Raw genomic sequence first — 27,984 nt, 5'->3', positions numbered from 1 at the left:
TTAAAAAAGCCAAATTGCATTGGCCAATGATAACTGAGACTAATGCATGCCAATTGGGCGAATTGGTGTGGTACTGGTTGATAACCCAGAGCTGATCTATTCAAAACAGCCTCTCATAGAAAAATATTATTGCACAATGACAATTCTGAGGTGTCAACTAATGCATGCCAATTGGACGATTTGGTTGGGACTGAACGTAGCCATGGAGACAGAATAAACAAGCTTCTGACCTACGAAGCAGAGAACTGCAGACCATTTTATATGCAGACTCTCCCTGATTCAGAGGGAACTCCCTGGAATAAAAACGACAAATGACAGCGAATAAACAATAAGTGCTGGTCATCCAATGTAGATATCAGCAAATTTTGGTCAGAATCATTTGAGCAAAAATCATAATATTCATAAAAACATCAGTTTTTATTTTTTTTATGATTACAAATTTAATGGGCCAGTTTTTTGTACAGAATCAATAACTGTTTTTCTAACAGTCCTAATTTGGTGGTGGATTTGGTTTTGGTTGATTGTTTTACCTCAAATTTATTGCTGCAAAAACACTGATATTTGTCTGGGATGCTTCACTTAAAGATCCCTCAGCTTCCTGTCAAAACAGGAAGCAGTGTAACGTTAACCTGGCTACTTGCAAACATATTTGCAATCACAGTATCGCCCTTTAATTAGGACTGGGCGATATATTTGATATTATTTTGTTGACGAAAGCAAAGTTGTAAATGTCAAAATGACTTTAAACACGTAAAGCAATAAAACAAGATATTATAATAATGCCTCTAATTTAAACTGAGTACCATTAATCACAACAGTTTGATTTCTGCAAATTCATTTAAATTAAATCAAAATTATTTGTTTACATCATTGCTCTAGAACAGTGGTTCCCAAACTGGGGCAAGCGTTCCCCTGGGGGTAAGTGAGGTGACGGAGGGGGTACGCAAACAAAATTCTGAGTTTTGGCATTCATTTAATTCTACCCCAACTTAAAGGGATAGTTAATCCAAAAATGAAAATTCTGCCATTAATTACTCGTCCTCATGTCGTCCCAAACCCGTAAGACCTTCGTTCATCTTCGGAACACAAATTAAGATATTTCTGTGATGAAATTCGAGAGCTTTCTGACCCTCCATAGACAGCAATGCAACTGAAACGTTCCCAGGCCCAGAAACGATGGCAAATGTGACATTAATTAATTAGTTCAACAAAAAAAGGTAATATTGAGTTAACATTTTGCATTTTAAATGTAGCCTACATTTTAAACAGAATATTGTCAATATTGTTTGTTATATTTTGCAACGGAATAAATTCCAAAGAAATCCGCAGCATCTGGTGTGCGTCTCCAAGCAACATACAGCGGTGTTTCGTTAGTGAACGAATCTGCGGCTTTGAACGATTCAGAGAGTCAATGATTAATAAACCATTCATAAGTACAGCATTTTGCTTCGTTACTGAATGAATGAATGACACGACGCCTCTGTCATTAAGACACCTATTGACGGTTTTATTTTTAAATCTGCAAGTATCACTTCGATTTGCCATCATTTATTGCTATATTTATTATATTAATAATACACTTATTGGAATGTTAAGAATGTGACATAAAACATGACATACAATTAATAAGAGTAGAAAACCTTTGCCTCTATAAAGGTAAAAAAAAATCAATTTAAGGGGGCAAATATTGTCCTTTAATAGAAAAGGTGTGAACCCTAAGTGGAAGAGAGGGGGTATGCAGAAGAATGTTAAATGCCCCAGGGGGTACGCTGCTGTAAAAAGTTTGAGAACCACTGCTCTAGAATATTCACAGAGATCCTTGTGTGGCACTGGATTTTTCTTGTGCCAAATGTGACCCTGGACCACAAAACCAGTCTTAAGTGTCAATTTTTCGAAATTGAGATGTATACATCACATGAAAGCTGAATAAATAAGCTTTCCATTGATGTATGGTTTGTTAGGATTGGACAATATTTGGCTGAGATACAACTATTTGAAAATCTGGAATCTGAGGGTGCAAAAAAATCTAAATATTGAGAAAATCGCCTTTAAAGTTGTCCAAATGAAGTTCTTAGCAAAGCATATTGCTAATCAAAAATTAGGTTTTGATACATTTACAGAAAGAAATTTACAAAATATCTTCATGGAACATGATCTTTACTTAATATCCTAATGATTTTTGGCATAAAAGAAAAATCGATCATTTTGACCCATACAATGTATTTTTGGCTATTGCTACAAATATACCCCAGCGACATAAGACTGCTTTTGTGCTCCAGAGTCACAAATATTTTTATATATATTTTGATGTCGGCATAAAACAGAAGTGAATTTTCAAGTAAAAATTATATTATTATTACATTCTGATTAAAGATTATTAAGTCAAAGCATTTTCGTAAAAAATCATTTTCATAAATAATTAAGAAAATAAATAGGCTCACTTCTGATGTCATCTCAACTTTAAATACTGGCATTTATTATGCATTATGCTGTTATGTATTCTTATATCGGTGCATGCAAAGTAAGGGATAAGCAACGGCTTGCAGTGCATTAAAGGATATTAAATGCACGATGTGGAGGCAAAGAACTGTGCATTTAAAATCCTTTAATGCACGGCAAGCCGTTGCTTATCCCGCTTATTCCATGGTCATTTGCTAAGTTATAGACAAGTTAAAACTTGTATTGCTCTTTGCAGCGCAATATTTGACAGAATGGGTAAAAATGACAGTTATTTTCGTCAGTTACGTCTCGTTAGCATTAGGCATTCTGCCCGCTTCAAATCAGATACAGAGATGAAATAGTGCGGTAAGACCACATTTATTTGAATGAATTATAGCAATTATTTCAATTAATTTTCAATTGAGAGAGAGAGAAAGAGAGAGAGAGAGAAAGAGAGAGATGACAGTTGTGTGTGCGTTACCTGCATGTTGCGTCTGCGCGTCTCTCTGTACAAACAATTAATTACTTCAAAAACAGCAATTTTATTTTACCACCTCGTTGCTGAGGAATATAATATAGCGATCTAGTATCTAGGCTATTTTATTAATAAAAAATAAATAAAAAAATCGCAGGGAAGCGTTGACAACAAATTTGTGTGTGTGTGCAGCGCAATCTGCGATATCTCTCTCTTTCTCTGTGTGTGTGTGTGTGTGTGTGTGTGTGTGTGTGTGTGTGTTGGTTAGTGTGCATCAATTAAAGCAGCGCATTAATATGGAGCTGTGATTAAACTGACTTGGAACTACCTGTGCATTAAACAGTTTTACTGCATACCTGCCAGCCAATCAGAATCCAGTATTCAGACAGACCATGGAATAACAGAAATTATTAAACATTCTCTTTAAATTCAATTAATAAAAAAACATTTTGTAAAACATAGTTCATGATTATATTAAACTACTTTTTATTGTATTTGATAGACAATGCTGAAAAAGCCTAAGTGTTTTTTTAAGAGCAAATGCACACATAAATAAGATTTGAAGTATTCATATATATAAAAACCAATTTAATAATGGTGTTTTTTTTGTTGCTATATTGCCCAGCCCTACTCCGATTAAAAGTAAGTGTATCTTTAGCTGAGAGAAGCAAAGGCCTCCAAAAAAGAAGCAAAAGGATTAAGAGAAAAGCCCCAAATTAAGCCTAACGCCAATATAATTGTTGACAAAGATGTCAAATAACTGCTTATGATTTTTTTTTTTTTTCTTTCAGATGTCACCTAATGCGCTCAAGGACCACTGCCAGCCAGTAAGTGCCATTTATTTCGCCTTGACTGGCTCAACCATAACATGCTCTCCAGACGCCAGAACATGATCTGGGAAAAGTCAGGAAATCATTCTACCCCACTGACAGCAATTACAGGAAGCTCTTTTTAACAGGTTTAATGGGACAGGTCGAGAAAAACACTTGAAATGAGTTAGTCTGCAAAATAATCTGACATGATCTAAACAGCCAAAGGACAGAAAAAAAAAAAACAGTGAAGACTAGAAACGTCAAGACGTGCAGATGGGTTTTAAAAAAGTGTGATATCAAGTGAAACAGGAAGCACAGGTCAGCAGCACTAGAAAGGAAAGAGTACAAGCCCATATGCTGAGACAGAAAAAAATTAAAACACCACACCACTAAAAAGAAAAGTGTAGTAAAGATCTAAAAACAAAAAAAATGTAGAAAAAGTTGAGCTTCACAGGAAGTCTCCCTAACATCACGCACACAGGACTGAGTGAAACCGATTAGGAGAGTCTATGTAGCTTGAACAAAAAATGACTAAAATAGGACAGGGAAGGAAGGAGCGATGTGAAAAGTGTCCTACCTGAGGCCAGCGCAGCCGGAGGAGGAGGTCCGGCCTCTCCACCGCTCTTCTGGCTCATGGTGGGGTTGTCCTGCTGTACGACCGAGGGCAACTGCAGCTCTTTAGGGAGCAAGTCATACACTGACTCTGAAAAACATAGAAAGTGTGAGAGAGTCAGAGTGAGGTGACGATGTACTAACCTGTACTAAGATGTGCTAACAAAGAACAATAAAATCTTGAGCAATGAATAAATCTTGCAGCATGCAGCAACACCAAACATTTATTTATTTTACTGTTTCGCTAAATCCAGGTTTAATACATATGCATGAACAAGACAAATGCTACAAATATTGGTGTGTACCTATTCAATTACAGTCTGTGAATCGTGTAGGCGAGTTTAACAATAAACAACGTATTATCATGTTACAACATGAGTTGTTTTTTGCAACAACCGACAGCAACTACCATCACAAAAATGTACTTATGTGATATTCATAAACAACTCTAACCCCCACATGTTATAAATAACATGTTATGTGCAATACATAGCATGATCCAATTACGACACTGTGTACAAGGGTTTTAACTAAAACTGCAAGGAAAATTAAAACCATTTAAAAAAACAACAACATTTTCATTAAATAAAATAAACATTAACTTAAATAAGAACCTATTTTTATTATTTCAGCTAGTTGCCAAGACAACATTTCTCATTTTAATTTAGATTAATTTGATGCACTAAAATAACTAAAACTGAAAAAGCTGTATTAGCTAGCCAATTAAATAAATATTTACAATTTAAAAAAAAGCTAGAAATCTGCTTCATGATTTAAAAGAAAAATAAAAAATACTGGAACGCTGCAGATCCAGCACATGTAGTTATATATTAACCCTGGGCACGGCCTCCTTCATGCGCAGCAGCAGATATTTAATAAGCAGAGGAGGTGTTTATGATTCCCAGAGCTCCATCTAGGGACACTGTCCCATGATGCCTGTGTGCCTCGTTCATCATGTTGATGATTACAGAGTTGTTGATAGGGAAGCACTGAAGCGATATTACCATGACAGCTTCTCTCACATTACCTGTAAACCCTTGATAAATGACCGGGACAAACATAACAGAGTTACTTCCCATAACAAAACAACAATGTTTTTACTCTCAATGGTTTATTTCTGTGCAATTACACTGTATGCTTCTGTCGATTTATGACTGTAATAATAATTATTGTCATGCTTGGCTAAATACAGATTATTTCACCCTTCGTGAATTAAAATTAATGTTTATTTGCTTTGTTTTTGTGAGGAATAAAAAGGATAAGTAACAGAAGAATTAGCTTGTGGAATTTCACACAAATAACTGCATTATCTAAAGCAAATCCCAGGATCATTAGAGACAGAATTATTTCCCCCTATTAAAAAACTGTAACATAAAATCGTGTCATTTGGACAGTTTCTCCAGCAAGACGAGTAGATTTTATTGTAGTGTGTGAACAGCATGTGACAGATTTAACATTTCAACCGTGTTACTAAAGCAATTTTTAATAACTACGAATCAACATTTTGTCCCAAACAAGGTAATCCTGTTACTTGTTTGGCCATTTTTTTATTTTATTTAATTATTATTTATATATGTTTCTATGTATTAATGTTGCTAGAAAATATAAATATGACATTTCAATGTTTTAAAATGTATTCAGACCAATGCTGTGGTAAATCAGTTAAAAAAAAATGCAAAATGACAAAAAAACTAAAAAAATGGAAGCCTGTTTTCTATTTTCCTCAAAGTAAAAAAGCAATTGGGAATAGCATTTTAAATTACAAATAAAGTCACATTGAGAAGTAAAGTCCAACTATAAGATTGTGAATTAGTTAAAATAATGAAATAAAGTTTTGACATTTTTAGAGTCTCACACACTATTTTGAAGTTTGAGCTCTATTCAGACCAAGAACAATAACCAAATTAGTGTTGACAACAATGTAACACAAAGTTTTTATTATCCATCAGTTGAAAAAAAAAAAATAGTGCCTCTGTATCATTATCATTATAGCTGTAATGTGGACCTCGCTGTTCTCATAGAATGAATACTTTATTGTTATAGTTTCTGTCCTTGGTGTGAACAGGCCATTATTCATAGAACAATTTCAGGATCAGTGTAGCATTTTGGCACAGAGAAACAAAGTGGACAAACACAGAGATGGAAATCAGAGCCTGAATCAACACTCCCCAACAGAAATGCTTTGTAAATAAAAGCGCTGGTGCCTGTAGTGAAACTGAAGCCGCGGTCAGCAGGTCTGCATACCACATGTTCTGCATTCCTGCTATTTTAACACTATGCATCCCTGGACGACAAAGAGATAATGGGATGGTCCGACTCTCCTCAGCCTAGGCAGTGTTTTATATTGCAGGGATTAAATCTGTTCAAAAGAATTCGAAAGGACAGGAAAACTTCTCTTGGAGCTAGAAAGGAGGCCAAAGTGTCACAATAATTACACACTTCACCTTCACGAACGCTGGCTTTGTAAAACTCCACCAATCGCAGGTGGCCACACATAATGAAAACAATTATCTACAAAGCAATTCCTAGAAGCAACTATTAAACATGTCCGTCACTACAAAGTCAAGTCAAGTGAAATGAACACAAAAGGCCAAGCATGACCACGTGACCCATGTCAAACAGCTTGAGAACTATAAATATACCAGATTTTTGTTGTTTTATGAAAAGTGTGATCTTGCGAGTGGTTTTCAGGGCATTGCTAGGCAATTTGTAAGATAAACTATTTAATTTGAATTAATAGCTGTTTATACGTCTGTTCAGACCAACACGAACTTTGTCAACTGTATGCTGACAATACAACAGTTTTTTTGTTTGTTTGTATTTTTTGTTGTTTTTTTTTGTTATTTTACGAAGAGGGGCTCTCCCTTTTCCAGAGCACTGCGAAGAAAACCAGCTGTGCAAAGAAAACTTCACATGAAGCTATACAAGTAATGTTATTTCACGGTAGCGATGCATATGATATAGTTATTTTTGCTTTAAGGTCTATATGATATCAAAGCTTATTAAAATTCTCCGTTTACATGCAATAAAGTTTACATGTCAGTAGCCTGACAACGCAAGTAAGCTGCGTTTACATGACTATTAATAAATCAGGTTATTTCCCTTTAGTGACGTCAAAATATAATAATTTGCATATCTGAATGAGTATCCCATATGTTTGTCAGTTGTGATGTTAAATAAAGCTTGCAACAGCTCATATCCTCTCATGCAGTTATAAATGCAGCGTTTTGACTGAACCACTTCTACTTCTGCTGCATGAGATGAAAACACATCACTTTTTGAGTCATAAAAGAGTCTGTTTTTGTGATATATTTCCTTCTTACTGCAAAACGTTTGCTCTGTCTAGATGCACTTAAATCTGCACTACCGACGCGTTCCTGTCACGTATCACACATGCGCACTTCAATAAAACGACAGAAAGCAGGTTATTGCATTTACATGCCTTGCGAAATCGGGGTAAGAGGCAAAAAACAACCTGTGTCGACTGGTTTATGCTTACGCCGTTTATGACCTTATTCCGATAAAAGAAAACGGGTTACCGTGTTTACATGACCACATGCGTTTTCGGCTTATTAAGCATAATCGGCTTAAAGGGGTCATATGATGCGATTTCAAGTTTTCCTTTGTCTTTGGAGTGTAACAAGCTGTTTGTGCATAGATAAGATCCCTGAAGTTGCAAAGACTAAAGTCTCAAAACCAAAGAGATACTCTTTATAAAAATTAAGACTTGTCCATGCCCCCACATGTCTACGTCACGGTGTGGGGAGATTTGCAAAACACCGCCCAAATGTATACGCAAAAGGAAGGCGGCGGGACTTTTATTATCGCTGTAGTATTGTTGCTGCCGCCGGTGCCATGTTCTGGAGACACTGAGTTTCGTTGTGAAAGCAAAACTACTTTGTTTGGGCTTCCAAAAGAGGACACAACTAGAAATCATTGGTTAAGTTGTATTTACAACACTGTTCCAGAACAGTTCAACCCAAATATTAGAGTGTGTGCAGCGCATTTTATGGATGACTATTTCCTGAACCTGGGAGAGTTGCCTGCCAGCTGCTCAAAGACTGTTTCTATAAAGTGGGGCAATTACAACTTTGCAAGGACAGTCTGGTGCTTCTGACTCACAACCTTTAAGTACGTTTTCTTATTTAAAGAATTTGTCACTGACTATTCAAACGCGAGTTTTGAGCTGTGTAGAGTAGTGCTTGTTGTTTGTCGTTTCTCCGATCACAAATGCAGACATGGTAATGTTTACGCGATGCAACGCGACATGTAAAAAGACAGTATAAGTCATTATAATCAGTAATTATGTCCCCACTGGATGCAACAAATGCCTCGTTTATAATGGGTTTTATTGTTTTTGTGCCATCGCGCCGGGACACAGCATCACAATACGGTAAGGGGCGTAACATTTTGTCTCACGCTTGAGGTATTCGGCCAATCACAACGCACCGGATAGCAGGCCAATCAGAACGATGAGCTTTGTAAAAATCGGCGCGTTTCAGAAAGGCGGGGCATTGAGGAGCAACAATAATGTACAGTATGTGGAAAATAATATGATTTTTGAACTTTAAACTGCATAAAAACATTGCATTACACCAAATAGCAATGTCATAGGACTCCTTTAAGAACGTGCATGTCAACGCACTCAAACTTTTGATACCATAGAAATTTCATAATTCTTGTCACCAGTGTCAACATCACAAAAAAACTAAACAGTCAGAATTAAATAGGAATAAGAAACTAATTCCAAGCAACAGGACAAAAAAAAAATACAGCAGAACAAATAAGAAATGTTCCATACATTGTATTAAGTAATCAAATGTATAAAAATACTGCATATCCTCCACTGTGCATATATTTCTTCTTATTAAAGTTACAAAAGTGATTTAGTCAAGAGCAGTGAGAGATTAACTCTCTTTTGACAGCAGGAATATTAGACTGCTGCCACTTTAAGAGCTGCCCAGATCCAATATACTGTTACATGTGTGTTTTCTTTCTCAGCTGTTTGCTTTCATTTAAGACCTAAATGAAATTTGACACTTACAAGTGTGTATTTAACCATTCAAGTCCTGTAAAGCGGAAAAAATAACTCCCACGCTCATCTTCACATGCGTGCACCTCTCGACAGTCCATCATATAGCAAAATGAGTTCTCTTTTGCTGCTGATTGCATTTCAATGGCTTAAAATCACTTGTTTTTAAACAGAAATGCTTAAAAATGTGTTCAAATTATACGTTTTCGTGACCACGTGGGCACCTTCTAAAAGTAATTGGCTTCAAATAATGTTTGTGTCAATTACATTGTTTTGTCACTAGGTGGCGTCAAGTGACTGTTAAGAAATATATTTGTCATTGAATCATTCATTCAAGTGATTTGTTTAGAAACGCTGATTCATCCAGTAATGAAACAAGTGAAGTATTTATGAGTGAGTCATTGAATCATTCATTCAAACCACTTTATCAAAAAGTTAATATAATGTTTAATAATTGATTCAAATTAATTAAACACTTTCAAATAGACTCATAATTTGTCAAACGTCATTTTGTTTAGTTCAGAATCGTGGGAGAATCGTGGGAGAATCGCGAGAAACGCAATTTTTTTCCAGTTGAAAAACGATAAACACATTGACAGCCAATCAGAACCCACCTGACTTCAAAGAACTTGAGCATTTTAAAGAGACAGACAACATAACTGCAGTGCACGCTTGGGCCTATAATAAACAAAAAAGAAAACAACAGTTTTCACAAATTTGCGCTTTACAGAATACACAGAAACGATAACGTATCGTTTTCAAAAACTTTTTCTTTTTTTTGCGTTTTCACAGCCCCAAAACGCTGTTGTTGTGTAAATAAACAACCAAAACGCATAAAGGGTTTTCCATTTTTAGTTAAAATGGTCTAAACACCCCCTAATTAGTTACTAGTATAGTTAGCGTTCCCAGTTAATGTCCTTAAGGCTGCTCTGTAGTCGCAAATGTGTTCTAAAAAAAAAAAGTCTATACATTTTCATCTGCATTGTTGTCCAACAGACATAAATAAACAAATAAATAAGTTGCTTAGAAAAGTAACAGCATGCCTCTACTCACCGAAATGCATGATTTCAAGTATCATTCATGATGATAATGCAAGTAACAATAGTACTGCATGTGTAATAGGTAGGCCTATAGCTTAAAAATAACAAGACATTCAATTCGCATTCAAATCTACATCCTTAATTTGCTCGAAAACCCAAAAAAGGAAGTCATTTACTTCCCTGCGGCTTACAACAAGGTGACCATTTGTAAACAGTATCCCTCTTAAATCATGCTTACTGTACATAAGCCACAAACTTTCAGTCTATTCACGTCACATCAACATAGGAACATCATATGGTCAAATCAGCCAATCATATGCTCACTTTCTAATATGACAAGTCAACACTGCCAGATTCAGCAGCATGTTAGCTGTCAAGCTGAGTGTGTTGCTATTGGCAGATGAAATATTAATTATAATAACTGAGGATCAGTTTCTGCATATGGCATCATCTACCATGGCACTGGTCCAACATTAATAGTACATAAAAGCCAATGAACATAAAACACCTTCAGTGTGTGTCTGAAATACTTTTTTGGTGTTAGACAACAAAGCTTGGTTGTCTCGGAGCCACGAGTCACTTAAAATGTGTGTAAAGGTAAACAAACACACACCCACTCTCGCTCACACACACACACTTTAACACACGCATTTATATATTGACTCACACACACGTACACATATAGACTCGCATTCATGCATACATATGGGCATATTGACTCACATATACACACATTTATAAATACACACAGCTAGCGCGTGCTCTCCTCTCGTGCTAAGTGACGTTAGCAATTCCTCATATTTATGCACAACTAAACGTCTCGATAAAGACGAATACAACTCTAAATGAATGAAGAAAGGATTTGGAATCATGAAAACGCGTTCTTACCTTTGGAATAGAGCGATTTGGGAGAACTGGGGTCGATATCGGCGCTCAGGAGAGATATAAAATCAGAGGGCATGCTAGCATGCTAAAGCCTCATGAGATCAGAGGAAACGACTCTTATCACTCTCAGCTTAAAGAGCAATGCATACAGAAAGAGAGATGTTTCAATCATAAAATCCTTATGAAGGGTTTACAGTACATGTACTGTAGTAAAATTCACACTCAGGAACGTTTTAATATGCTTTTTTTCCCCATCTGATTAGCTAGCCAGCCATAAGAGCCATTCACCTTTTTTTTCAGCGACTCCTCCCCCCTTTCTGCGCATGCGCAGGATTTCGACTGTATCTGACATTATTATTGTTTGACTATAATTAGTATTCGACTTTGGTCTATCAAATTACTTTTTTTCTACCAAGTCGTGCAATTTAGTTGTAGTAAAATAATGCATTGTGTAATATAATATAAATAACGTATGCTTTGAATTAGCTATTAAAGCACTTTGTTAATGCAAAGACATGTTGGAGTAGTCTTATGAAATGCATAAAGCGTTTCTTTTGAGGAATGAACTGAACTGAATTATGCACTCTGATGATCTAGGTCTAAGTCTGGATCCTCCTGAGGCAGTCAGAGGTGGATGTAATGAGGTCAGCTTAAGGCAAGCCGTTTTATCTTAAAGGTGCCATAGAATATAATATTTTAAATTGTTCTCTGATATCTACATAGAAGGTATGTGGCTTAGGTAAGGGCAAAAGTTCTCCAGAAACGGTTTTACATGTGCATTTACAACCTTAGGATTTGTCCCTAGAATGAAATGGTCTGTTATTACCTTATTTGGAAGGGTCATGAATAATAATGTGGAGCTCTGCTCTGATTGGCTGCTGATTTCAGTAGCTCACACAGCAAACAGCTCTACTGTCCGGCGTGAACTATGGAGAGATCCAACCTTATATGTTTGAGCCTGTATCAGACGAAGATAAAGATTTTGAGAGATTTTGCAAGAATGTTTAGCATCTGTGGTATGAACATGATCGCTGCGGGACACTGGTGGAGTGAACAAGGCTTGACGCAGCCTCTGTGTTGCCAAATCCAGCTGATTTAAGCATTTTTGGACTTGTCTTTTCCACTTTTTTTTGACACTTTAGAAAGTTAATAAAGTAGGACATTGCAGTTTAGGGTCAGCGATATCTTTATCTTATCTTAATTGCAAAAGATTTGAAATTATTTCTGTTTATTTGTATTTATTTATCGGTTTTTGTTTGTTTTAATAGCAATATCTGGCAACACTTCATCGATGATTGGGCTGTGCAGGACCGGCTGGCCTAGAACATGGGCTGGTATACCTTATGCAAATGTTGGGGGCGTAAATATTAATGATACCAACTGTGTTATGTTGGGATTCGCCTCTTTTTCAGTGGTCTTTTGCACGCACGAGATTTACATAAGGAGGAGGAAACAATGTTGTTTGAGGCTCACGGTATTTCATTTCCATGTACAGAACTCTTATTATTCAACTATGCCAAGGTAATGGCACCTTAAAAATAGGCCTAATCCCAGTGTTACTCATCGTAATTGCAATTTACTAGTAACAATTCAATTACAAAACTCTCTAATTCAATTCTTGCTAGTACCAATTACATTTAGAGAGCTCTCTAATTCAATTATTAGTAGTAAAAATTCCAATTACAGAGCTCTACAAATTAATTTTTACTATATGTCTCCATTGACTTCCATTCATGTTTAATTACAGAGCTCTACGACTGAATTTTTACAAGAAAAAAATTACAATTAGAGAGCTCTACAATTCAATTCTTACAATTCAATTAGAGAACCCTCTAATTCAATTCTTGCTAGTACCAATTACATTTAGAGAGCTCTCTAATTCAATCATTAGTAGTAAGAATTCCATTACAGAGCTCTACAATTGAATTTTTACTATATGTCTCCATTGACTTCCATTCATTTTTAATTACAGAGCTCTACAACTGAATTTTTACATTTTAAATTAGAGATTTAATTCTTACTAGTAAAAATGCAATTACAGAGCTCTATAATTAAATTTTTACTAGTAAAAAAAAAACATTAAAAGATATGTTGAATTGTAGATCTCTCTAAATGAATTCCTACAAGTAAGAATGTAATTGCAGAGCTCTCTAATTCAGTTGTTACTAGTAAAAATTGAATTAGAGAGCTCTCTTCAACTTATCTTTAATGTGGTTTCTTATATAGCTCTATATGATCTGTCGTTCCTGTCTGCCGCTTTAATCGAGCGAAGTACCAAACAGAAAGATGAAACGCAAGTTTCCTTTTGAATACCTCAGAAAAAAGCACCCACAACAAAAAAAGGGCAAAAAATCTGAAAGCGCCCACGGTTAGAGAGAAAGTCGTGGGAGTTCTTTCAGAAAACTTGAAAGCAGTGCTGCGACACTTGAATAACGAGCTGCTCTGGGACTAGTGTCATTTTAACGGTGAAGACAAGAAATAAGTGAGAGTATGAGAGTGTCTATAAAAACAGGCAAAGATCCAATTTAAAATGTTTCGTTTTTCATAGCAGTGGCTGTGTGTTGAATTTAAACACATTTTTATTAAATTAGGGTAAGTTTTATTAATCATTTTTAACCTGTAGCCTAAGTCCTCCAGTATCCTCCTGACTCCCAGCTATAGGGTTTTGTCCTCTGTAGGGGACATTATATTCTAGCAAATGTCTCCTTACGTGTCACAGTTTTAAGTCTGGATGTCCTGGATGTCCTGGAAAGAGTGCATTCCGGGCGTTTTGAGTTTATGACCACTTCCTCACCTTGTGGATGGCTGACATTGATTTAGTGATCTAACACCCTTTTTCAAAATGTTTGTCATAAATCAACATCTCAGGAAAATGTTATGTTATTTTATTATGCATTTTGGAAGACACAACAAGTAAATAGGGGGGAAAAAATGTTATAACATTATTCCTGTGAAATATTAGATATTATTATGAAAATCTTGCCAATTACTCCCATTATTACACTTCATTTTCATTACGTTTCATTACATGCAAATTAGATAGATAGTGTATAGATGCATTGTATATAATGGTAATATATATTTATATATATTAAATTATATATTAAATAAATTTAAAAGAGTGAAAGCATTAACAAATTTCTAACAGACAATGAATAACCCCAAAAGCCTGATATTTCTGCAACAATATTACAGGAGTGTTAAATATCACTGTAGTAATGAATGTCTGTGTAACATATATTGCCTTCATCAAAAATGTTCATTAACTGGAACGTTGAGTTATAATATTTCACAGTAATTTCCATCATTTTGACAGCCAAAGATTCTTATTACACCATGTCACATTAAAATGCCAAGCATTACATTATTCTTACATCTGAAAATATGAAGGAAAATATACAGCGCATTCAGTCAAACTGAAAGATAAGGATTATTTGTTGCTCAGCCTTATTATCTGAAATAACTTGTTTCCGTCTTTGTGAGTGGAACTTCCCCAAACCAGAAGTGTCTCTAATTATCAGTAGGCTCGTTAGGAAAAAGGTGGATACTGCAGATACTGCAGATTTATTTTTGTGGCTGATTTAGGAAGTGTGTGATTTGCACCGATCAGAATTGCATTTTTTTTTTATCAGTAGACATTAATCAGACTATATCGAATTTTGGGATAGATTCAGTCTTTATAATGGCAGGCATTATAAAGGTCCTAGATAACTTTCAAAAATGTTTTATGTCGTTTTTGTCTCCTGACAGTCTTGTTCACACGGACTGATTTATCAGCATGTTGTAAAACAACAGTACAATCCATTGAACACATACTTCACTTTTAGTTTTGCTCTCGTATAAAGACCATTTTTCACAATCTAATCAATTTCTGATGGACATAATCAAGTTCTGCACTATTTTTTTATTTTCCTCATTGAATATCGTGTCTTACTAGAAAATGTGTCAAACTATGGAAGCAAAGTAGCTTGTAAGTGGTTTCATGTTGACTTCAGAAGTTGTTTTTATGGACCTGAGTGGGCAGAATTTTTACTTATGGTATGAGTAATTTCAAAGCACACATCCATAAATTAAAGCTATCACATTGTGCTCTGTACAGTGAGTCTTTGGCCAGCAAAGCATTACAGCAAAACCAATGGTTTTTGAAGGAAGCAAGTGAAACAAACCTGAAACCCAGGATGTTCAGAGACATATGACATGTCATGGCAGATCATAAGCCTCTAAATACAGTTTGTAAAACAACACCAGGGTTACAGTAACACTTCCTCAGAGTTTAAGTGTGTAATGTATTTGATATCCTGTTCCTTCTTAATAGACAGGGATGCAATTGCACAGCTTTGACTATCAGGTTTGATGTTTTACTCAGACATGTGGGATCGAGAGGGAATCAGGGTTAACAATATGCAGTGTACCTGGCTTTAATGACAATATAGACTATTAATGTGCATTTTAAAGGCAAACATGGTCACAATTCTGGATCGCTCATCAACTGCTCAGCTGAGAAATCTGCTGATGTGAATTCAATTTGGCACCACATACCTGTGCGAATCAGCCTTAAAAACAAGTGCAATAACAGACCAAGCCCAGAATAGATCTGTCTCAATCAACTAAACAAACATTAATTTCTCTTTAATTGTATTATAGCAACAGTTAGTCCAATGCTGACCTTTACATTCATCAGACTGTATCCATTTGTGTTTTACTTCTAGTTAGCCACTATAACTTTGAAACATAAGCACAAAATCCTATCTAAACCAGTGTGTGAATGATAGCACTTATAGATGCACTAGATCAATGTGGTCAATTCACAACATAATAAATTGCAAGTACACATTGCATTCTCAGCATTGCCACAAGAGGGCGATTAGTGACATAAACCTATAAGTCAGTTTTCCCAATTTTGGGCCAACTACCGTCATGACCGTTCATGGAGAATGTTGTTTAAGTCTGTCAGGACAAGGCAGTTTACTTGGCGGCCATCTTGGAAGTGCACTTAGACAGCTATTTTCAATCAGGCCAACCAACAGCAGCTGTATGATGCTGTCATCAAACATCAAAAACTATCATAAAGACCAGATTGTGATTTGGGTCAGATGGCTCTTTGGATGGCATAACTTATGTTGGTCATTGCAATTTCTCCCATTTGTCATAAAATCAATGGTCCAATTAGTAAACACCTCCCCACAGCCAGTTTCATTGGTCAACTCAATCACCTGTCAAGAAACGTTCAGATTTCATATACTAATTTCAGAATTTAGAAAATCATTGATGGATCAGTTTGAGACAGACAGTAATGCTATCAGGATCCATTGCCAATTATTTACTAAGGTTAAGGTTAGGGTTTTTGTTTTAGTGTCATGTAGGCAGTGAAAATAAAATCTTTAGAATTGGCTACATGGCAGGGATTGTGTAAAAAAGAAAGAAAGAAATGTGCAAGGGATTTGAGCATTTGAATAGTGCACAAGGAGAAGCAGAACAAGGAAAATGAAGTATACCTAAATTTGATTTTATATCTAGTCTGCACCTATAGCCTTGTGTGGGCAGCTGACTGAATGTCTTATGCGCAAGGCACACAAAATGGGAAACACTTCAGGAGTTTCAAAGTAGACACAGGATTTCTGGGAGACGTTTGCATTCACGTTGCATTCATGTCCTGAAAAGTGAATCCAAAACATTTTGATTACCATCTAGTGGGCTGGCTGCAGTATAGGTCAAAACCCCACCTCTCTATGTACTGTAGATGAATGGGATGCGGGGCAAACTAAAATATCAAATTGTGCTTATCCCAACCCAAAGCCTACCCCTTATAGTAATGCAAGTACAGTAATTATCGTTGTTCAGTGTGAGAAAAATGAAGCAATATTGATTCGACAATCCGACGGGTAGGATTGCGTTTCCACCGCCAACAGTACCCTTACTTGATAGGCATGGTGTAGTAGCGATCAACGTCATTCTTGTGGGAAGAAGAAAGCGCAACATTATCTGTGTGTATGTGTGAAAATATAAAATTATAAAATACACTGTTATATTTTTTTGTGTTTGCGCACTCTGATGTAAACAAGCCCAACACGCATGAGCAGCATGGCGGAACGGATGAAGGAAACGCTTCATTCCCATCAACCAATCAACCTTCTGCAGTGCATCTAGCTCCACCCTTTAGGTACCGGATGACTCTGCTAGGTTCCCCAACGTAAGGGTCCCAAAAAAGTGGTATGGTATGGTAGGCTATTTTGGTACCATTCACAACTTCTGACAATGGAAATGGAAATAAATGCGTACTGCTCAGTGGAAACAAGTCTTTACTGAAGGGACTTCACGCCCTAAACATGACGCTCAACAAAACGAACTGTGATTGGTTGATTTACATGTCAGTCATGTGGCCCATTGGGCAGTCCTTGGCAAAACAAAATGGCCATAGAGTCCAGACCTTTTGAAGATATGGCCATGTGAGACTACTTAATGACAAAGACATTTGAAAGTAGCTCTATCGCCCACTTGTGTACTGGAGTTGTAAATACAAGAGCCACTTGAACCACATTCTTGTAGCATCTGTACTCAGTTAATTTTTTCTGGCCAACAAATACTAGCTAATGACTGTCTAAGCAATACAACCTTTCAAAATTATTTTTAAATGAGCAAAAATGTATTATAATCATCCACACACAGATATGCCTCTTTTTTTCTCTCACTTCATCTTATTGCCAAAACTGTGTTAGATCACTAGACCTCTGCCTAATAAATCCTTTTTATTGTCTACGGGCACCACCCTCCCTCCCTCCCTCTTTTCCCCCTGTTTTGGTGTGTCATGCAGTATAGCATTTGTGTAGTGGCTGACTGCGTTTCTCTCTAGTGGGACTCTTTATGTGTCACTGTTGTGCGTGCTGCAGTGACAATGGGAGCGAATGTGTGACTGTGCATGTAGGGGTGGGGAAAAGAGAGGGAGAGAGAGAGAGAGAAAGCAAGTAGCTAGAAAGAGATAGAGCGCGTACACGAGGCAGGAGGCGCTCCCTCTAATCCCGGCTGCGACGCCAAACAGCATTGCACCGGCTGCTACAATAGTCTTAATGGAGGCTCAGGCAGACTCTGGTGCTGCAGGTAAGAGCAAACATTTCTTCAGCCGGCATGCTGCGACGCATTTAAACGCGCACTCCCATTGAATTCAATAGCCCTCTGTAAGAGCTGCCACCATGTCTTTTTTTTTCTTGAATGCACAGACAAAGCAAGCAGTCAGAGGAAGCCGGTAGTGCTCAGTGGCTGGCAGCTTGCATTTATGCACATGGGAAAAGGCACAGCAACTTGGATACATTTAGGGTGGTGGCTTATGAATTATAGCAGAAATGTCAAACGATTACTAGAACTGCTATGCGAATAAACGACAAAGGTCATGAGCGAGAGGATTTTCAGATGCAAGTCTTTTTGAAAATTTGACATTGAGTTGCATCTTTTGCAGCGGTTGCTTTGGGACAATGGGAGTTGGGTACCACTGGGTGCTGCTAAAAAATATAGTTAATCTCGGCTTGTATGGTTTAGATGGAGAGCCTTTTGGAATACGCAAATATATCCCAATCCATGCACCAATATTTGCATGACTGGCACGCACAAAATAAAGAACAAGCCAGCGGAATCTGCTGTGTGTGGGCTAATGAGAGGTGTGAGGTAGGGAGGGATGACCCGCAGACTGCGGAGAACGGCCACAGCTGGAAAAGTCTGTATCATCACATAATGGATTCTTGAGATGTGGGACAAAACATGCTACAGAAGTGAAAAATTAGTTAATGTTCCGAGAAATTGGATGAATCTGGATGAATCTGTTAAATGTGTTCTGAGGTATTCGCCTAAGGTTGAACGCAATCTCCTGCTACTTCTGTCTTTTCACAAAATGTGTTTTTTTAGGTCAATTTAATGTTAATTTGATGTCATTTTTTAAATTATTAAAATAAAAGTATGTGAAATCATTAAAGTTAGTCATGCTTTCTGAACTGTGTGTAAATTCTATAATTTCCCATTTTGCCTTTATGTTTTTGTGAGCCCACAGTCAACGTAGCCCCAACTACGGCCTCGCCAAAACACATAAGGCACAGACTGCTATATATATATACACATCTATATATATATATATATATATATATATATATATATAATTTTTTTATCTGCATCTATATAAAATAAAATGTTATTATAAAATAATTTATTATACAATAATACATTATATAATACTGTCAAATAATTTTGTTTGTAAAAATAAAATTGTAAAAAAATAAAATAAAAAAAAAGTAAAATTGCAGGAGGTTTTGCTGCATGTCTCAAAAATATGTGTTCCAAAAATACATATCCAGTTGTCCACTTGTTTTCTTGTCCCATGTGTGTAATTGAACTGCCTTCAACGATATAAAATGCTTGTCTGCTTTGACTACTGCCGCAAAAGAAATCAATAGAGGGCTGAAAGCTCTTTAAACACTCAGGGAAACACAAGCATCTTCTGTTTCACATCTTTGGCAACCGCTGGCAAACCCCATTAGAGAACGAGACATGGAAAGCAAGAGATTGGCTGTAGACGTAGAGCTAAACTGTGACTGAGAACTCGAGAGCAACCGCATAGCAATGCTCAAGCTAGTACAAAATAACATCCACCCAGAACACCATAATGACTCTGTTGCTTAACAAATGCTAACATGCTAACAAATGCTGAGAACACCCTAACAATCGCATAGCAGTGCACTGGCAACAGCTCAGAACATTTTAGCAACCACTTAGCAATGTGCTAACAACCATTTCGAACACCCTGGAAAACACTTAGCAATGTGCTAACAGCCATCCAAAACACCCTAGTAAACACCTAGCAATGTGCTAACAGCCATCCAGAACACCCTAGAAAACACTTAGCAATGTGCTAACAACCATTTCAAACACCCTAGAAAACACTTAGCAATGTGATAACAACCATTCAGAACACCCTAGCAACTTTATAATCTAAAAATGCATTAAAAAACCACTTAGAACACCTTAGCAACTACACAGCAATTTTCTGGCTACCACCCAGAACACCTTAGCAACACCATAACAACATGCTAACAGCCACATAGCAATGTGCTAACAACCATCCAGAAAACCCTAGCAAATGTCTACTGCAGCAATTCATTAACAACCACTTTATCAGCTACATAAATTCCCTGGCTACCACCCAGAACACCCTAGCAACCATATCCACCTTATTTTTCAACATGTAAGTAAGCCGTTTTCTGTCAATGTGCGAGACTTCCGGTTCATTAGCTGCTGTACACTGTAATACAATTTTTTTTTTTTTAAAGTTGAGCCAACTTAAAATTTTAAGGCAACCAGCTTCAGCAGATTTTTGAGTTTGCTCAGCTTATTTTTGTGGGAGATTCTCAAATTTCTGTTGTATAAACTTAAAAGGACAAGTTGAGAAAACTCAAAAATCTGCTGAAGCTGGTTGCGTTAAAATTTTAAGTTGGCTCAACTTTTTTTTTTTTACAATGTAGGGAAATAACAAGAAGAATAAGAAAGTGCAGTAAACAGTAAAATGGTTCTCAACTCTCGAGGTCGACTTTTCTGTAGAGTTTAGTCTCTTTATTATTTATTTCACTTTATTTTTTTTATTATTATAATTGTTTTTTTTTGTAGAGCCACTTAGAGATCGAGAGTTCCAGAAGCTTCTGAAGTCCTCCAGCTCTGCCAGTCTCACCAGCGAAGCGTCCCACAATGCCTCAGGAGAGCATGTCGGTACCCCGTCACATCATGGCAGCCAGGTGCTGATCACCGAGAAACGACGTGAGTGAAACGCTGACTTGTCAAGGGCACATGCAGGTCATATTTCATCCGTCAAAACAACTCAAAAGCAGAAGTGACATTTTGTGCAACAAAGATTTTATTTCTTTATTTATTTTCCATTTTCACTGCAATTAATAAATTGTCCTTTACATTAACAGCGATCTAGATGTACAAAAAAAATCTTTTGATTTTGGGGAGAAATATAAGGTAAACATGTTTACTTTATATTCACATAATTTAATTAAGCTTAATTAACGCCGGCAGACAAGACAGAGCAGGTTACTTCTGGCATGAAACAAGGTCTCAGCTTTCATATTCTCTATTTTTTTTTAAGAAATTCAAACAACAAATAACGTTTTGTGGCTCTTTAATGTGTCATGACACATTATTGGCTCAGTTCAAGCGGAACAAGTGAACTGAATGTCTTTTTGTATTTACTTCAAGCATGAAATAAACATGAATGAACATCAGAACGTATATTATTTCAACCGCAGAAAGATGTCAATACACATTTTTCAAGTTATAATTGGTCAGATGTCCTGTCAATCAAGCCCTTTGCGAAGTGTTAATTCTGACTTAATTAAGCCTCAATTCAAGCGGCATGTGAACCAATCGTCTTTTCATATTTACTTAAAGCATGTCATAAGCCCAATTTGGATGGTAATTGTTTCTCATATGGACGTCTGTAAAAATACATTTACATATCACCTCAGTGATAAAACTCATGGATTCAGATGGCGATTTATTCACAGTGGAGGAGCGAGTTCAGTGATCCTACGAACCCGGGAATGTGCTGCTCATGTGACCAGTCAAATGATTATCTGCTGTAAATAAAATTAATTTTAATTACAAATTTATTCTTCTTATTGTGTAAAATGTATTTTAAAATATTTATTATATAAAATGTATTCTTATTATTCCAAGCATATTTTATAATATATTATCCTTTATTATTTGATTATTTAAATCTCCTGTTTAAAAATAGGAAAATAGACGTGTTATAGTTGTATATAATTATATGCGATATATATCTGTTTATAATACACATTTTAAAATTGTATTGCAGACATGCTGCTGCCATAATAAAGACCCATTTCGAATGTTTACGTGCTTTTCTTCTCTTTCTGCTCCCAGTCACTGTGGTAGAGCAGTTATGAAGTAGGCTATTGTTTTTTTTAATACTTTCCAGCATTTCAGAAATAAATATGTATGCAAATTTCACCGAAGTACAACATTACCTTACGGTGTTCGAGAGTGCTCAAAAAGGGTTTAAACACTGAATTTTGAATCGATTTCTTCTTGTAAACTCAGAGATGTGGATTCGGACAGCAATTAAATTACCACACAACCTTGGTGTTTGTCAAAAAACAGTAGGTAATTCTGCCGGGGATTTTACGCGGGTGGTGAGAGAGAAACACCGACATCCGGGATTCGGACGGCATTAAAAACTACCCCCTGTATATGGTGAAAATCACTTACGTCCCCCTGAGAAACAATTACCGTCCGAATAGGGCTATAGACATGAATGAACATCAGAAGGTATTTTATGTTAACCTCAGAAAGACCTCAATGCACACCATCAGACAAAATGGCGGATTCGGCGTTATGATTGGTCAGAACACCTGTCAATCAAGCTCCCTGCGAATGGTCAATTCTGACTTTATAACACGGAATTGCAACTTTATATCCTGTAATTCTGACTTTATAACTAACATTTGCAAGTTTATATCCCACAATATTTTCTCAGAAAATCACAAATTAAATTATTATTCAGTGGTGGAAACAGGCTTCCATACTTAATAGCACACCTCTTAGTACACAACATTGAACAGCAAAGAACAACAAAGTCAATTTAAGAATATCATTGAACTACTCTTAACAGATCATCTGGTCATAGTAATGTAGTTACATTCTGCCATCTTCTGCCTGATCCCAGAGCCTCTCAGCAGTGTGTCCTCTCTGGAGGTACACTTTGACCTCCTGGACCTGACGGAGCTCACAGACATGTCTGACCAGGAGCTGGGGGAGGTGTTTGCTGATTCAGATGAGGAGAATCATACAGAATCCCCAGCAAGTGAGTCATCTCTCAGACTTATACAGTTTTTACCATACCAGGAGCTTTAAAGTGAAATCAATCCAGTCCTCAAACATATTCTTCAGAATCTCATTTAAAAATGAAAGTGGGAGAAATAGAGTGCTGCAGGGATGATGACATACTTTTGTAGGTCAACCTAGAAGTTAGCATCCCCCGGTTCCCTCGACAAGAAACCAAGAGAAAATAAGCCCTGTGGCCAGGGTAGGCTATAAACAAACTACAGCATGGCTGCATTACCTAAATGCCGTGCATAATTTCCAACAACTTTCAGTCTTTATTTAATATCTTCAAGATATAATAGTTCACAAAGGCAGTAAAAACACACTAGTGAGTCAATGAGGTTTCCTGTTTGGTGTGATAATGTTTAATGTCCCTGACAACCTCTGGAGTCCCATTAGCAACATGCTAATAACCACCTTATTCAAAAAAAGAGTGGGGTATTACTATTATATTTTATGTTATATAATAAAATGTTAAAATATCTTGAGCTTGTGTTACCTTATTTCAGGCATTTAGCCAAAAACCCATTCAAACTGGATGTGCAAATATGCTAACTAATGTCTGTGTTTTAGGTCTTATTCCTGCAGCACTCTATTGTCTATGACTGAATGTTCACTGTGAAGCAAGACAAATAAAACGGATGGATAACATTTTGAGTAGTAGATTATGTTGGATACTTGGCTGCTGGCACAGTTCAATGATTCCATGGAAATCTACAGTGAGCACATTATTATTTGATTAAGTTCTGAGCTGAAGTGCACAAATGTGTACATATTAAATATTTAAACTATGAGGCAATGTCAGTGGCATTCAGAGCAATCCAGAACCTCGAACCTGCTGCTTAAATGTTATGCTCCCTGGTCTCTAAATTATGTGAATAACATTTGTCTAGACCTCAAATTTGTCAGTGCTTAAAATGAAAACCGAGAGACATTTTTACTTTTGCTTGTTAGTAGGCATTCCTACTTAACTGCTGTATCCTTATATATTATTACTCATCTCACTGTATAGCTATGCATGAAACTAAACTTTAACTAAACACCTACAATGTCTATCGCTCATGTGGCCTCAGATTGCTGAGTCTCATTGAAAATGAATGACATCCGGATGCTTTTTGTTTTTTACTACAAATCCCTGTCAGTGTGAATATCCCTAAAGACAGCATGTTGAGGAGTCAAACAGATATGACTCATATGAGCTCTGTTCCAAAATCTAGCGAGCTGCTTTGCTGTCTACTGCCAACATCGGTAACAACTCTCTAAAGCAGCATCTGTCATGGAACCTCTTAAATGACTGGTTTAAATAGCTCATAATTGGCATCAGCGCAGGGACTGAAATCTCAAACCCATGGGTGGACCTAGGGGGTAACCAGGGGGTGCCATGGCCACCATAAACTGAAGTGTGGACACCCCTTTGACCACTCTCTTCAAACCCCCCTGGTTCCCAGGGATCAATATCCTACAGAGTTCAGCTTCAACTTGCCACAAACATACCTGGCTGAAAGTTTCTAGTGATCCTGAAAATTATGTGATTAGCTGGTTCAGGTTTGTGTAATAGGGGTTGGAAATAAACTCTCCAGGATGGTGGCCACGGTGCTACCTACTAATGTAGGGGAAGCCAACCCTGCTCCTGGTGGGCTACCCTCCTCCAGACTTCATTTCCAACCCTGCTCCAATACACCTGCCTGTAACTTAAGTAATCCTGAATACCTTGATTTGATGGTTTAGGTGTGTTTGATTAGGCTTGGAGCTAAATTCTGCAGGACGGTAGCCTTCCAGAAGCAGTTTTGGCTACCCCATACCAGGGATGTCCAACCATGCTCCTGGAGAGCTACCATCCTGCAGACTTCAGTTCCAACCCTGCTCCAACACACCTGCCTGTAATTATCAAGCAACCCTGAACACCTTTATTAGCTAGTTCAGGTGTGTTTGATTAGGCTTGGAGCTGAAATTTGCAGGACGGTAGCCCTCCAAGAGCAGGGTTGGAGACCCCTGTCCTGTACTAATCCTTTTCATATGGAAGTAAAAGATACTTTTGTCAAGAGTTGCATTAAAATGCTTTTGTGAATGTGAAAAGTACTTTGGAATTGAGCCAAAAGAAAGGTGGGTTAGAAGACAACTTGTAAATTTTGATGCCATCATGGTAGGCAACTGACTAGGTTTTGGAACAGAACTATGGCCAGTGGTTATGAAGGTGTTTTTCATTAGTTGGTTTTGTAAGTTCACCCTGCAGATCGCCAGCAGCCACCATTACCTAGATTTCCACACAGCGGTTACGTCCGCTCGCCCTCCTGGACCCGCGGTGGAAAAGGGGAACAGCAACCGAGAGATCGAAAGCATCATAGTGACTCCGAAAACACAGAGCCAATGTTGAAGATAGAGCGCTCTCAATCCCAGCAGCCTTGAGCCAGGGACAGCTACAGGGGCTTAGGAAGAAAACAAAGCCCTTGTGCGGAAAGTGGAGTTTCCTCTCAAGCAAGAAGATGAGGAACTCTTGGGATCAAAGGACATGGGGATCCCACCTAAAGATAATGCAATCCCTTCGTCCATTATGGACAAGAAGAGAGCTCCAAAAAGCTGGGGTAAGTGTAGACTCTTCCTCAAGATGGAACAGACTTCATGCAACTAGGATTTTGGGACGCCTCTTTGGGACCGAGTTACTTTCAGTCTTCTCCATGTGACTACTGCATATGGAGAACTTGAAGCATGATGTAGCATTATGGACAACACTGGCTCAAGCAAAGTGAATCTAAGGAGCACCTGATGTATTCCACATCACATTCCAGTGATTTGAATCTTCAAGGAACTATTTAAAAAACAGTGCCATGTATTGAAGCAGCAACTGTGATAAGACATTTCCAGAGAACCTACAGCATAGTTCAAGACATGGCAATGCAGAGAAGTTACAAGAATTCCCAACAAAAGTGTCCTTCGAGGAGATTCTGCATGAAAATAGGGAGACCCAGAAACAAAGTGAAAAATCTTGTAAAAAAAATCATGCCTGAGGCCTGAAACATACCCTACACAAGTACATGAATGCAGACACTTTGAGCAACACAAGATTGATTTCATACATCTTTGCGTTTCAGAATTTGTCAGAATAGAATTCATATTGCAGCATATTGCACTGGGTTCTCATCTTTACCGACAAGAGGGTGTCCAATCTCGATATGGAAGACCACCTTCCTGTGGACTTTAGCGCCAACCTGCCCTAACATATTGGATAGGATTGGTTAACCCTGCATAAGCAGTCTTCCCTGGTCAGTTTTATCCCTTAAGGCAGTGTTTCCCAACCCTGCTCCTGGAGGCACAGCAACAGTACACATTTTTATACACTTGCTAAATCAAATACACGTGATTAAACTCATCAGCTCATTAGTACTGCAAGACCTGAACGGATAGGTCAGATAAGGTATACATCCAAAAAGTGATGGTGTTGGTACTGTTGGTGTGCCTCCATATATGGTGTGTTAGGAAATACTGCCGTCATGTTGGAACATGAGTTTAAAGAGTATACTGCTGAATGTGTTATTTTAATTTTGACCAACTTTTTGATGATAATTATCGCCCCCTTGAGTACTGAGGTTTGTTACAGCCACAGTAACACATATGTGCATATGTACAGCAGGACCACACAAGCATTCTGACTGGTGTAGAATATGTTTCCGGCCTAACTTAATGAGTACAGCATTTGAAGTTGCACTTGAATTGATGAAAGGGAGAATAATCTTTTAGCAATATGTTTTTAACCACTCTGTATCATTAAATGTCATTAATAATTTCACATCAAGACAACATTCAAATCAGTCCTCAGTTGTGATCACTGGTGCACAGCAGGAAAATGTGTTTGATCCACATATAATCCTAAAAGTGGAAAAAAGCTACTGGGCAGGAATTCCAAATGCAAATCCCTAAAAGTAAAATTCTGTTGTACAAATTTTTGGACTCCTATCAAAGTTGTACTGTATTTGTCACCAGGGTTATTACAGGGTTCAATGATGTCAAGCATGATCTATAGACAGGGTCACATTGGAGAAGAAATTTACAAACTACCAGAATCATTAACAAGTCTGCCAAATCAAGGAGGACCGAAATCTAACAGGAATAAATGTGAAATGACAAAGATCAGATTGTTTTTCCTCGGTTTCTTTGTCCAATCCATTTTACTGTATTTATTACTATAGAAAGCAGGTCGTGTGACACAACGCCCTCTCAATTAGCTCTAAATGGAGACAGCATGGTACAATTTAATTTAATAGATTATATGGACAGCACTGGTCATGCAGACACCAAAGCATGATACACGTGACATGCAACTCAAGAGGTTCGCTTTTCGGATTAAAGAACAGTCCAACAAACAGTGCTTTTGTCTGAGGAGATGCCTTTTGTAAAAAATATCCACAAATATAAACTGGGATTTTATACTCTTTTATAATTTAACAACCATAAATAATAGCAAGATTTGTAGCTCAATGTATTGTCATCATATTTTTAGATAGCACTGATTCTGGATGCTACTTGGTTAACTCTCACCCATCTAAAATGGGAGCGTCCCTGATGAACAGAACGCTTGGAAGAGGAAGTATGATAAATCATGTAGCTATGCCCTACTTCTGCCGATGTCAGTGTAGACTGTATGGTGCTTAGAGATACAATATATCAACATTGTAAGTGCTAGAAGAGGTTTTTGCCCTTTCTACAGATTAGAAACAGTAAATATAACCATGGAGAAGTGGTGAATTCATAAATATGTGTACTAGGATGCACCGAGTTACAAGCTGCAAAAATGACCCAATTAATTCTAAG

General features: G+C 37.2%; 2 protein-coding genes across 6 annotated transcripts in view; one reads left to right on the top strand and one right to left on the bottom strand.

Annotated features, from left to right (window-relative positions):
- nfat5a (nuclear factor of activated T cells 5a) overlaps nt 1-11,596 on the bottom strand; it is a 30,227-nt gene extending 18,631 nt beyond the window's left edge. Inside the window, exons 1-2 of one of the 4 annotated variants that reach the window (XM_058767943.1) lie at nt 11,299-11,596; nt 4,304-4,429 (exon numbers count right to left, since the gene is read on the bottom strand). In XM_058767943.1, the coding sequence (XP_058623926.1) occupies nt 4,304-4,429; nt 11,299-11,371 (199 nt within the window). In that variant the 5' untranslated portion in view covers nt 11,372-11,596. The other 3 variants (XM_058767944.1, XM_058767946.1, XM_058767945.1) reach the window with 3 other exon arrangements.
- Nucleotides 11,597-18,251: 6,655 nt separating this feature from the next.
- dbndd1 (dysbindin domain containing 1) lies at nt 18,252-27,956 on the top strand. Of its 2 annotated transcripts, none has more exons than XM_058767950.1 (4): nt 18,252-18,390; nt 20,938-21,084; nt 23,021-23,158; nt 25,412-27,956. In XM_058767950.1, the coding sequence occupies exons 1-4, from the start codon at nt 18,360-18,362 to the stop codon at nt 25,582-25,584; spliced, it is 489 nt and encodes a 162-aa protein (XP_058623933.1). In that variant the 5' UTR covers nt 18,252-18,359; the 3' UTR covers nt 25,585-27,956. The 2 variants fall into 2 exon arrangements, with proteins under 2 accessions (XP_058623933.1, XP_058623932.1); XM_058767949.1 differs by having other exon boundaries at nt 25,400-27,956.
- The last annotated feature ends 28 nt before the right edge of the window (nt 27,957-27,984 follow it).

The sequence above is a fragment of the Onychostoma macrolepis genome, chromosome 25, assembly GCF_012432095.1.
Source record: "Onychostoma macrolepis isolate SWU-2019 chromosome 25, ASM1243209v1, whole genome shotgun sequence".
NCBI classification, from domain to species: domain Eukaryota; kingdom Metazoa; phylum Chordata; class Actinopteri; order Cypriniformes; family Cyprinidae; genus Onychostoma; species Onychostoma macrolepis.
This window is presented reverse-complemented; position numbering and strand designations above follow the sequence as displayed.